This window comes from Parambassis ranga, chromosome 21 (assembly GCF_900634625.1).
Source record: "Parambassis ranga chromosome 21, fParRan2.1, whole genome shotgun sequence".
Lineage (NCBI taxonomy): Eukaryota > Metazoa > Chordata > Actinopteri > Ambassidae > Parambassis > Parambassis ranga.
In genome coordinates this window covers 6,415,900-6,428,227 of record NC_041041.1, presented here as the reverse complement: position 1 = coordinate 6,428,227, position 12,328 = coordinate 6,415,900, and the positions used below count along the sequence as shown (strand labels likewise).

The window sequence follows — 12,328 nt, the reverse complement described above, 5'->3', positions numbered from 1 at the left end:
CCATTCTGCTGCAGCGCACACATACTCCTAACTCCATGCCAGAAAGTGAGTAAGGCCTCTATAGGGTGCCTGAGTGGTTTTATTCTTGTCTGTTAAATGTGTCAGATTATAATCCAACCAGCCCAATCTGTAGGCCTACCTGTTCCTTTAAAGAACCATGCACCACATAAAGCAGTGACAGCAGTTTTAACAGCAGTAAACCATGAGTGCATTACACTCCAAAGGGCAGTCCAATCCAGCTGATTAAGGGTTAAGTCAGGGAGGAGAAGACATGGTACATGACATGCAATGAAAGATACAAAGATGTAATGTAGAGTCAAGACAAAAGTCAAGACTCAAGTACTTTTGAGGCAGAAATACCCACTTGGGCACTCTGTGGAGGCTACAACCACTTTTTGGCAGGTGGAAAACAACACTTTTGAAGTTTATTAACCCTTTAAAGGGGTCTTCATGGGTATAAATGGGCTGGTTGGATTATAATCTGTTAAATATCACTTTTGAGGCAGAAATAACCACTCAGACACTCTGGTGCGATTTGGGACGGTGGGATAGTGGACATAGCTGGCCACCTTGCAGCCCCCTTGCAGGCTGCTGTAAAGTTTTTTCCCCTAATGGTGAAGCGTCGTCAAAGACAATCCTTGAGTCCAGTTGCCTGGATTTAAACTCTTGGACACGTCTTGAAGCTGTTGTACACACAGATCTTATCTGCTCTCAGGTGTCATTGTCCTCTCAGTGCACAGCTGTCACAGTGTTCTATAGATTTTTGTATGCTCCCACATATAATATGCACTACACAAGAAGTCCTACACACTAGTCCTCAACTGAAGCAGACATGGACCTATGAAGATGAGCTTCACTATTTACTCTGAGTCACCACATCTAAGGGAAAGTATTCAGTGACCCTGTGCCTGATTCAAGGGAAGACCACAGTGCTGCTGCTGTGAGGATTTACTGTTTCTAATCTAGTTGGCTGTGGTGACTGCTAATAAATTTAGATGATATTGATATTCATAAATATCAAACTAAAACTAAAAATGATTGATTAATTTGATGTGATTTGTTAATTTGTTCAGTGAGGGCATGGGGGGGTTACCTTAACTCAAAGTGCATTGCCATATAAAGACAAAACCTTTCATTCCTGTTTCTGAAGCATCGCATGTCACTTCCTTCCTCGTAGATTTGAATAGATGCGTTGTCGCCCTGCTTTCGGTGCAGAGTCAGTGCGCTGCCTGTCAAGCTTTGAGCAGCACAGCAGTCCAGCTGTGGAAACGGGAGACAGACAGACGGACAGACGACGTGCTCGGACATCACCAGCATCCTCACAGCTCCCCTCTCAGGTAAAGAAGGCGATCAGGTGGCATCACGGCCACATACAGGCACCCTGAATGCATCACTGCAGACTGAGAGGGCAGTGTTGGATTCTTTTTGTTAAAAAAAGGGCACAAAAAGACAAAAAGAGCTGTGTGTGACAGTCTTTTATGACACAAATCCTGAACTATCTTTCAGTGCAGGTTAAGTTTCCTCATTAAGATTAAGATTAAGATAGATATATATATTATAAAATAGACTACCAACATGGTAAAGCTTTGTGCATACCTGACTTTAAATCAACAAATGACAAGATTACAGCAGCTAGGAAGTCAAAAGTTAGGGCCTACAAGGGGAGGAAGAAGAAGAACTTAAACCGCTGCCATGAGCTGAAAAGGAAGTTTGTGGTTAGCTTCACTTCAACTGCAAAAAATCCCACTGAGCAGCATGGGTGAGCAGAGGTGTCCCTCACTGTCCAAGGAGTGGTTAATACTTTATGTGTAAATGATAAGAAGAAGCTGTTATAGATGTATCTATGCTCAATGAAAGGAGAGCATGTGTGAGGCGTGCTGATGAGGATTAGCACAGGCAAATGCAGTCACGCTGCTCTGAGTCAGACCTGTTTGATTCTTCTTTTTGTGTGTTTCTGTAACTTACCGCCTTTCATATAATCATGATACATCGTTGAGGTATGAGCTCCTGTCAGATGACATGCTGACACTAAAAATATATTCTTAAACTGAATGCAGAGGCCTCACTTTCTCTGAGCATGTGCTCTTTGTTGGACTTTATGATAGGAGACAGTCTGGGTTATGGAGGATTTTCTGTGTGCTGGTATCTGTTATAAGAGGGCGATGGTTGTTGGAGTAATTGGTTTTATTACTGTGAGTGCAGACTGAAGAATGCAACCTATGAATTGAGACACAGCTTCAGTGTTTGTGCAACATACATTTCTAAATTTCTTCATCAGACTGGTTGGTCCACTTTTTGGATCAGGATCAGCTTCAAACAGCTGTCAACAGAGAGGCTTTAAAATCGGTAAATATGGTAAATAAATCAGGTTTCTGGGTTTTCGAATCATTGTTATTTTAATGGAGTGTGAACGTTTTGTTAGATAGAGTGAAAAACTAAAAACATGCAGACACAAATAGGAGGCAAAGCAGACAAAAGAGTGAAGTCACCATGACCACAGCTTATCAGCTCCAAGACATCTAACAATTAGCTCACACACTGAGCTGAAGAGAAATTAATTTTAACAGTGATGAGACCAATACTTTCATTTCTGCTTCTGATCTGTAGCCTGCTGCAGGACTGACTTCTCTGTTTCACCTACTTTAGACCTTTAAAGAGTTAGAAACAATGTAGCATAGGAACCAAAACAAAACAGACCGATTGTGCTAAAACAAAACAGTGTGAGCGGAGCTGAGAACAGGCCGGAAACTCATAAATGACACCTATGATCTCTGAGCCGAAGCAGCCTGCAAGTTACTGAGCTTATCTGGAAACTCTGAGTGGAGCAAACTGCAGCAGACGTATGCATGCATTTGTTTCTAAATACATTTCATAGACTTTTTTAATTTAAAAAGCCTTTTATGCTCATATTGTATTTGCAAAGATGGCAAACATCCTCTACAGGCATGCTAACGAACACTACCGCCTGTCTTCTTGCTCTGATTGATTCAGTTTAACCTGTGGTAGACAGTCAGAGCTGCTCACAGTCACAGGAGCACTTCTAAATGTATCAGATAATGGAAAGATTATCATCATGTCAGGTTGTTTCTGCTGCAGTAACACAGGAAGTTACATCACTCCGCTAAAGGCAGTCGTCCTCTTCTGAACACCTTCCTCCTCAGTGTCTCATCATATTCACAGATACTTGCCAAAAATGGACCTTCACTCACAGTGAATAATCTCAGCCTAAAATAAAATGTTGAGCGTGTGCGTCATGTGATCAGTGACTTCTCAGAACTGCTTCCTCATCTGCAGATTATCTCTGTATTAAGTGCAAACAACACTACATCATCACCATCATTTTAGAACAGGTCATTTGCATAAAAAGGACAAATAATAGAGACCAAATCCGCTTTAGACATGTTTCTGACATTTTAACATGGTGGTTTAAGGAAATTGACTCTCAGATTGCGAGTCAGTGAACACAACTAACAACCAAAGAGCAGTATACCTGACATCAGATGCAATCATGACAATAATACAACAATAATTTGTGATTTTTCTATCGTTATCCTGACACAGTGTCAGACGTGTGAGAACTGCAGTCTTGTTTGCAATGACCGGACATTACAGCGTTTGTGCAAGCTTCAAACAGCTGCAGGCTTTATTGCAGAGATTGATGTGTAAATGTTAACCATTTGCATATTTTAAATCAGATATGAGCATAAAGGTTTAAAGAAGCTGACATTTAGAGTTAAGGATGAGAAATAAAGAAGTGAAAAAAAACGTGTTCCAGGGATTAAATGTCTTTTTGTTCTGTGGTTCCACTCTGGCCTGAAGTCTCACAGAGATTAGGCAAATCAATTAACAAATGTCTGCATGCAACAACACGCAATAACAAAGTGTGAGGGTAGAATTTCTCATTGGAAGTGAAAGTCTGCAGCCTTCACTTTGCAGTAAAACCAGTGGAGACTGGTATGTGGCCTGAATGTATCGCTCACAGCGGCAACAGTCACACTTCTCTGTCAGGCAGGAAGTGCAACAGAAGCAGGAACTTGCAGTAAGGCAGAAGTGAGATCTGTGTTTGCATCACAGCACAAAATCTGGAGATGCCGTCACCGGAGTTCCTCCTTTTCTGCCTTTGTTGAGCATGTCTACTTCGTCCTGTCTGGTTTTTAACTTTTTATTTTAAAGTGTTTCTCGTTCTGCGTCAGTTTCAGGTTCCACTGCTGAATTAGGTTTTTCCAACATGGCCGCCACACCAATCACTCCCGAGGAGCTGGAGGAATTAAGAGAAGCTTTCGCTAAGATAGGTAAGAGAACCAAAAGTGTAGCTGTGATTTATCCTCGAGTTTCTGATAGATGAATGTTCAGAGAAAACCAGAAAATCATATATTCATTGAAGCTATGCAAAAAATTGAAATTTTCTGCCATAAGTATAAGTCGGTCCCTGTGACCTTTGACCCCGTCCTCTCCCAGATGTGGACAACAATGGATACATCAGCAAAGATGAACTTAATGAGCTCTTCAAGGCCGCTAACCTGCCGCTGCCCGGCTACAAGATCCGAGAGATCATTCAGGAGCTGACCAAAAGCAGCAGCCAGCTCACCTTCGACGAGTTCACTCAGGTCAGTCAGCAAGTCAAAGGCCACACAGGCAAACAGAAAATATAAAGATTTGATCAAATTTCATTTATTTTTGTCCCCACCGTCAGATCGTCCACGGGCTGAAGAGCACCGAGGTGGCGAAGACCTTCAGGAAAGCGATCAACAAAAAGGAGGGAATCTGTAATGTGGCGGGAACCTCGGAGCAGTCGGGCACTCAGCACTCCTACTCAGGTCTGAATACACACTCGAAGCATAGCAGAGGGCAGATCTTCCTCTTAATAAAATGACTTAGGTGAGATGGTTTATGCTGATGTTGGATTCCTCCTTTCTGCAGAGGAGGAGAAGGTGGCCTTTGTGAACTGGATCAATAAATCTCTGGAGAAGGATGACGACTGTAAACATGTTCTGCCCATGGATCCCAACAACAACGACCTGTTCACAGCTATGGGAGACGGAATCGTCCTCTGGTAAAGTCCACTTTACATTAGACAAACACAGGAGGAATGCTGTCAGTCCACCACTAACGGTCCTGGCTCTGGTTTTTCTCTCCTTTATCAGTAAAATGATCAACCTGTCTGTGCCCGACACCATCGATGAGAGAACCATCAACAAGAAAAAGCTCACACCTTTCACCATCCAGGTGAGCCACGGTCAGACTCGCCCCTCTTCACTGTGTGAAGCCAGCAGCCTCACTAGTCTCTGTTCAAACAGGAAAACCTGAACCTGGCTCTGAACTCAGCATCTGCCATTGGCTGCCACGTGGTGAACATCGGCGCTGAAGACCTGAAGGAGGGCCGGCAGCATCTGGTCCTGGGTCTGCTGTGGCAGGTCATCAAGATCGGACTGTTCGCTGACATCGAGCTGAGCAGGAATGAAGGTGGGTGTTCGACAGAAGCAGAAAGACCTCACAATAAAAAAATGACCAGACCCTCTAGAAAATGATGATTTACGGGCTAATATAAAAACAATGTGTAGGTATTATTACATGACAGGACAGAAGATGAGACTTTCCTAAACGCTTCTTATGATGTTTTAGCTCTGATTGCTCTGCTGCGTGATGGAGAGAGTCTGGAGGATCTAATGAAACTCTCTCCTGAGGAGCTGCTTCTGCGCTGGGCCAACTATCACCTGGAGGAGGCCGGCTGTGGCAAGATCAACAACTTCAGCTCCGACATCAAGGTGATCACTGCCTCACACACACACTCTTACACACTTTAAATGTAACATGCTTGCAGTGAACCGAGCTAACATCCTTAAACTATTTTGTTTCAGGACTCAAAGGCGTACTACAACATTCTGAACCAGATTGCACCCAAAGGAGACGAGGAGGGAATCCCCCCCATCGCCATCGACCTGTCAGGACTCAGGGTAAGTAACTTACCCATATAAGGCAGCCATATCGATTTTGGTGTATGCTTCCATTTTGTTTATTAAATTTTAAGTCTGAAAAATCATTCATTCATGTTTTCTCTATTTTACATATTATAATTCTGTGTACTGGTAGTTGGTCTTTGTTCCTGACATGCTGCTGTCCTCCTTGTCCATTCCTCTGCAGGAGAAGGAGGACCTGAAACGTGCCGAGTGCATGCTGGACCAGGCCGAACGTCTCGGGTGCAGACAGTTCGTCATGCCCGCAGATGTTGTCCGCGGCAACCCCAAACTCAACTTGGCTTTTGTTGCCAATCTGTTCAACAAGTACCCGGCTCTGAAGAAGCCAGAGAACCAGGACATCGACTGGAGCTCCATTGAAGGTGAGGTTTTGTTCAGTCACAGAAAAGGTCCACGCTGCAAACAGCGGCTTTTTGTTTTATTAAAATCAGGGCTGATTTTTCTGCAGGTGAAACCAGGGAGGAGCGTACGTTCAGGAACTGGATGAACTCACTGGGAGTCAACCCTCGTGTCAACCACCTCTACGCGTAAGAAAGTCTCCTTTAGCACTCATTTACCACCTGGCAGTATCTCCATAAATGTATACATATGTTTAACTTATATATACACATTATACATATTATATGCACACTTCAGTAGAAATGTGTGTGTATTACAGAGACATCGATGACGCCCTGGTGATCTTCCAGTTGTATGAGAAGATTAAAGTACCAGTGGACTGGGAAAGAGTCAACAAGCCTCCATACCCAAAACTGGGCAGCAACATGAAGAAGGTACAACAGCTCATCAATCTCTCTAAATTCATTAATAGTTTGGTTTCAAATTATGATGCGTTACCCAAGAGTAATTGATTTAATAAAGAATGAGGCTAAAGTAAACCGTGTGTGTTCCAGCTGGAGAACTGTAACTACGCAGTGGAGCTGGGCAAAAAGGAGGCCAAGTTTTCTCTGGTCGGCATCGCGGGTCAGGACCTGAACGCAGGGAATCGAACCCTCACCCTCGCTCTGCTCTGGCAGCTCATGAGAAGGTAACTATTGACTCACAGCCACTCGCAGCTATCCCAAAACTGGTGTAGTATTAAGTAGGAAGTAGGAAGCATTATGTTGGATTTACAGCGGTTCAGAATATTTACTTCAAAAAAGGTCTGCAGCATCAAGACACATAATTAAAATACTGTTTTCTTCAGGTACACTCTGAACATCCTGGAGGATCTGGGCGACGGTCAAAAAGTGATTGATGACACCATCGTGGCCTGGGTCAACGGCACACTCACAGAGGCTGGAAAGGGCACCATCTCCAGCTTCAAGGTAACAAACAGCTTAGTAAGCCTAATAGCCAACAATGACAGGTTAAGACCATGTTTGCAGACCAGAACATTTTGTAAACTGCTGTTTTCGTGTAGGATGGCTCAATCAGCAGCAGTATGCCGGTTCTGGACCTAATCGACGCCATCCAGCCCGGATCAATCAGATACGACCTGATAAAGGCTGAAGACCTGACCGAAGAGGAGAAACTTAACAATGCAAAGTATGTACACATGATTTTAAACAAATATACGCAGAGTAGTTCTTGTTACTTTGCCCTATTTAAGCAGTAAAGGAACCTAACATGGTCTCACTGTGTTGTCAGGTACGCTATCTCCATGGCCAGGAAGATCGGTGCCCGGGTATACGCGCTGCCCGAGGACCTGGTGGAGGTCAAGCCTAAGATGGTGATGACAGTGTTTGCCTGCCTCATGGCACGTGGCATGAAGAGAGCATAAAGACCAGAGCAACCTCCCATCAGTGACCCCGAACAACCCCAACTCTGATAACAGCTCAAAGGGTGAAGAGATGAGCGACATAATGAACTCCCAGTTAGTCCATAAGTCTTAACATGGTGTGCACTGATGTCTGTTACATTTCTCTTAGATTTACTTTAAAGCACAAACCCTTTAATTTCCGAGTTCTACAAATCGCAGAAATCACGCAGTTCAGTTGAAAGGGCCACAGTACCACCTTAAATCACAGTATTATTTCACTGATCTTTTTAGCATCTTCTGTCAGCTTCAGGCTAAATCTCAACTTTTACATGTGAAGATTTGCTTCTGATCTGAATAGGTTAGGTTTCAGTACCTGTTCACATGTGAGAGGCATTAGAAGATGTTTTAATTAAACCCCCTTCTATCTGCTGCACTGTTGTTTTTCTCTAATATTTAAGTGAAGACTTATATTTCCCCTTTACATTGACCATTTTTTTCTGTTATCACCTGCCTACATTCCAGATCAGGAAGTCTCTTTCCAACCTACACAAAAAATAAACTGATTTTTTTTTTATTAAATCAGTGTTGTTGTTTGATGTCCATACTTTCAGCTCCTCGAGTCACACACATATCACAACATATAGAAAATGTAGTTGGAATTACTGAATAATAAATGATCCAAACTGATAATTACACTGTGATACCAAATGCAGAAATAGAATCTGTGTAGGTGCCCTGTTTGCTGACCTGATAAAGCAAATGAATGAAGGGACAGCCTGAAAGGCTTGATTATCAGTCTGTTTAATTACAGAAAGCTCACAAGGTTTCATTTCCATTAGGAAGTGCAGGTAAAAGAGGACAATGTGGGGTCAAAGTTCAGAGGCAGGACTGGACTGCAGATCTGAAGAAAACCACCACATTCAGTATTTACAATGTTTAGTCTGGTTCCTGGTACACCAACCTGCTCCTTTAAACAAGCTGTGTTCAGAGGGAGGCACTGTATCAGTGACCCACCTGGGCTGTGCAGTCTTTCTTTGAGGATCACTATTTGGCAGGTTTGGCCTCAGCTGGGTTTTCTCCGGTGTCCAGGGTCTTGAGGAGGCGGAAGAGTCCCGCTGCCTCTCGGATGCGGCTGAACTCGATGCAGAAGGCCTGAACCTCAATAAAGAGGTCCTGAACGTTAATGATCTTGTTGCGGATGAGCGATTGGAGGAAGACACACACCAGGCGGACCAAACGGTTCTGGAAGACAGAAACAAACTGTTTTTATCTATGATGAAACATTACAACACCCTTTAGAACAATTCAACTACCACTGTCAAGTGTTTAGGAGTTATTTTAAACTACTGAAATTACTTTAGTTTAAGAGTATCTGCCGCTACAGTATTGTGTCATCCTTATATGCTTTTTAGGAATAACCAACCACTATGTTCAGTTTGTATCGTACCTGCATGTATTTGTCTTTGATTTGCTCACAGGTGGAGATACAGTTGGAGATGTAGAGGTGAATAAACTCTGGAGGGAGATCCACAGCTGTGGTCAACCTGAAGAATGGAGAAAACACATTATGAATCAACTGTCTGGGCTTAGAGCCGTTTCTGTGCTGGTTTTCACATGTTAGTCCTACACCTCTAGTGAAACAGTACAATTACAGCACAACAGAACGTGTTGTGCTGTGCATCATAACAAAGTTAAACCATGAACATTAATCATAAGAAGGAAAAAGGAAAGTTGAATTATTACAGCTTATACAAACCAGTTCCTTACATTTACTCTGCACATCAACTGTAGGAGTGTGCAGATGAGCAAAGCAAGCACTCACTAAAATTTGTGACTGCTGGTCAGTCGTATCTTTTTAGTTGAGCTGAGGAAGGCAGATTTGTTTCTCTTCTTAAGAGAATCTTCACAGTGCAAATTATTTATTTTAATGATCATATTAACGTGGTTATGTTTAGGTTTAGTGAAGACTCTCCCACCTGTTGACGACCTCCATGGAGTGCAGCGACATGTCCATGTTAACCAGCACTGAGAAGTACTCTGTGATCTGGCTGCTCTGCATCAGCTTCAGCAGCATCTCAATGGCCACCAGAGGATTGTTCTCCACCAGATCAGGCAGCTTTGCAGGGGACAGGCCTATGTGGTAAACCAGCTTTGGGTCCTTCTCCAGCTCAGCCAGCAGCTGCAGATACAAAAAAGACGTTACGACTTGAAATGTGTATATATGACAGTTCACTGACCATGTTTTGGTCAGTGTGGTTGAAGAAAGGAGCTTCAGTGCCTATAGGAAAAAAACATTATGTGACAGCATGTTGTTAACCCACCTGTGACTGCTGCTGAGCGGACAGCGGGCTCTTGAAGGCCTTGGACATGATGCGTTTAATCTCCACGCCAGTGCTGTTCTTCACGCACATTGAGCGGTCCCACTGGATGCTGTGGTCTGGCTCAGTTGGGTTAAGCCATGCCAGCTCATCCTCACACACATGCAGCGGAGGAGGCGGCCGGATGAACTCTGGGCGAAAGTGACCTGTGGCGACAACCAGGTGGATGTACACGTTTTAGATTTTTAGAACAAATTCCAGGCTGCTGGGAGTTTTGGCAGCCATGATGACATGCAGCTATAAAAAAATGTCCTCATATTCAGAGAGTCAGCACCATGTGTCAGGATGTGAACAGCAATGAATTTTAATCACAGGACATCACAAAAGTTCAAGTTCCCTGTTTCCTGGTTAAAAGATATAAACTCACATCACATCCCTCAATCACTTTTTCTTTACAGTGCATGTTGAAGTTAGTGAGTATGGATGGTTTTGCTGCCATTCTAAAAAAATAAACTCTCAAAAATGTAGAATCTCAAAATAAATACTCACTCTCTAGTGGAGGACGAGGCCCTGTGACCAGAGACTCTATGATCTGATTGGCCACTGAGCTGTCGAATCCTGAGTTGGAGGAGTCTGGATCAGGGTCGTTCAAGATACTGGGGAAGCTGGCCTTACTCTGAGTGGGCAGCTCTGACTGACGCTCTAGAGAACAACAACAACGGTACATCAACACAGGTCATAGGTGAACATACTATATATCTGAGTAAATATATGAGCATTTAAGAAACCTGAGTCCTAGGCTGCTGTGATCATCTGACACAATGTGAACAACATAAGAGTGCCACACATGTTGTCACAGAGTTGCGGTGGATCAGTGTCAGTGTTCAGTGCTCATACTGACCTGCTAATGCCAGCTGCAACCCACTGATGTCTATGGACTGGGGCATATTGCTGACATCCATGCAGGACACCTGTCTGGGCGTCTTCTTGAAAAGATCCCTGGGCGGTGCCAACATCAGCTGGGACAGGAAGAACTTCTCAGGCTGGGTGATGGGAGGCAGGAAGCCTGGACACGAAACAGTCAAGCAGGATGGAGTGTAAATGGATGTTCTCACATGAGATCACGCTTACTGTGCTACTTTCTCAAGAGTATCTTATCACTGGTTTCATTAGGAATAGTGAAAAATAAAGTTATAGCTATATATACATTGTTTAAAAAACAGCACAGGCCAAGAACATGTTTCAACTGATAGATGGCTAAAGGCTGGCAACTTTTGAGCAACTTAATTTTCTGAAATAATCTCCATAAATATGCAGACATACCGGACAGAACCTTCTCCTGCTCCTCCCCGGCAGGTGCGGGGTTTAGCAGGTGAGCGAAAACGGCGGCGAACGGATTGGCAGCCAGCGGCTCTGTGCGGTACATCTCCCAAAGAAGATAGAGGGCTGTGAGACGCTGCGGGGAGCTGGGCAGTAGGTCCGGCTGCTGGAGAAGCATGACGAGCACCGACCCCACCCTGAAGTGCTCCGCTTTCCCAAAGTAATGGTGAAAGTGAGTGGAGAGGTTCTCGAAGGTGTTAGTGCTAGCCTCCTCCGAGATGATGCTCAGCAGGTTGGACAGTTCCTTCGGAGCCAGCGTCATGGTCTCCTCACCTGGATTTGTTGATTTACCTGGATAGTATGTTTTCAGTTAACACGATAAAACCTGCATCCCTGTAGTGAACTCGGAGTTAATTCATGTTTGAGGAAAGAATTTGGAAAACTACAGGCTGAAAGTCACACGAGCAGTTAGCAACGAGTTAGCTTAGCTAGCATAGCAGCGCTAACTAACAAAATCGAAGTCACCGCAGAACTAAAACGTGCCGGACTTATTCCGCACTGAGCTGTTTGTTACCTACATAACAGTCATATAAACCCAGCCAAACCCAAACTAAATGAAATATCCACGTTTATCGAGGCGTTTTACGGCTGTTACACCCGGGCTCAGCACCAGTCTTCTGCCGTTTAAATTCAGATTTGACCCACTCGGCGCGGGGCATTATGGGAGACGTAGTTTTGTGGTCGGGGTTTTACTTTTCTCCCGATGGTATGCTTTACTTTAAACGTTTTGACTGTAACTGTCCACAGTGTCTGATTAGTTTCTTTGTTCATAAAAAAAGAAACTCCCCAAAACGACGCTTAAAAATAAGCAACAAGAAAATGGCAGCAGATTAGAGCGCCTGACTAACTACAGTCTTCGTATACCCAGAAGCCTTTACGGTCTCTTTTCCGGTGTTTTGCCTTTTCAAAATAAA

At 43.7% G+C, this 12,328-nt stretch overlaps 2 protein-coding genes across 2 annotated transcripts; one reads left to right on the top strand and one right to left on the bottom strand.

The window, feature by feature from the left end:
• Window positions 1-1,179: 1,179 nt before the first annotated feature.
• lcp1 (lymphocyte cytosolic protein 1 (L-plastin)) lies at window positions 1,180-8,295 on the top strand. The gene is made up of 16 exons (XM_028394157.1): window positions 1,180-1,337; window positions 4,194-4,292; window positions 4,459-4,607; window positions 4,694-4,817; window positions 4,921-5,053; window positions 5,145-5,226; window positions 5,298-5,463; window positions 5,623-5,765; window positions 5,859-5,954; window positions 6,142-6,337; window positions 6,424-6,502; window positions 6,634-6,748; window positions 6,869-7,002; window positions 7,162-7,282; window positions 7,378-7,502; window positions 7,605-8,295. The coding sequence occupies exons 2-16, from the start codon at window positions 4,229-4,231 to the stop codon at window positions 7,735-7,737; spliced, it is 1,860 nt and encodes a 619-aa protein (XP_028249958.1). The 5' UTR covers window positions 1,180-1,337; window positions 4,194-4,228; the 3' UTR covers window positions 7,738-8,295.
• A 220-nt stretch (window positions 8,296-8,515) lies between these two features.
• cnot11 (CCR4-NOT transcription complex, subunit 11) lies at window positions 8,516-12,281 on the bottom strand. Its single transcript, XM_028394162.1, has 7 exons — window positions 11,358-12,281; window positions 10,936-11,100; window positions 10,584-10,736; window positions 10,038-10,240; window positions 9,693-9,895; window positions 9,164-9,260; window positions 8,516-8,958 (listed from the first exon to the last, which is right to left on the bottom strand). The coding sequence occupies exons 1-7, from the start codon at window positions 11,674-11,676 to the stop codon at window positions 8,761-8,763; spliced, it is 1,338 nt and encodes a 445-aa protein (XP_028249963.1). The 5' UTR covers window positions 11,677-12,281; the 3' UTR covers window positions 8,516-8,760.
• Window positions 12,282-12,328: the final 47 nt, after the last annotated feature.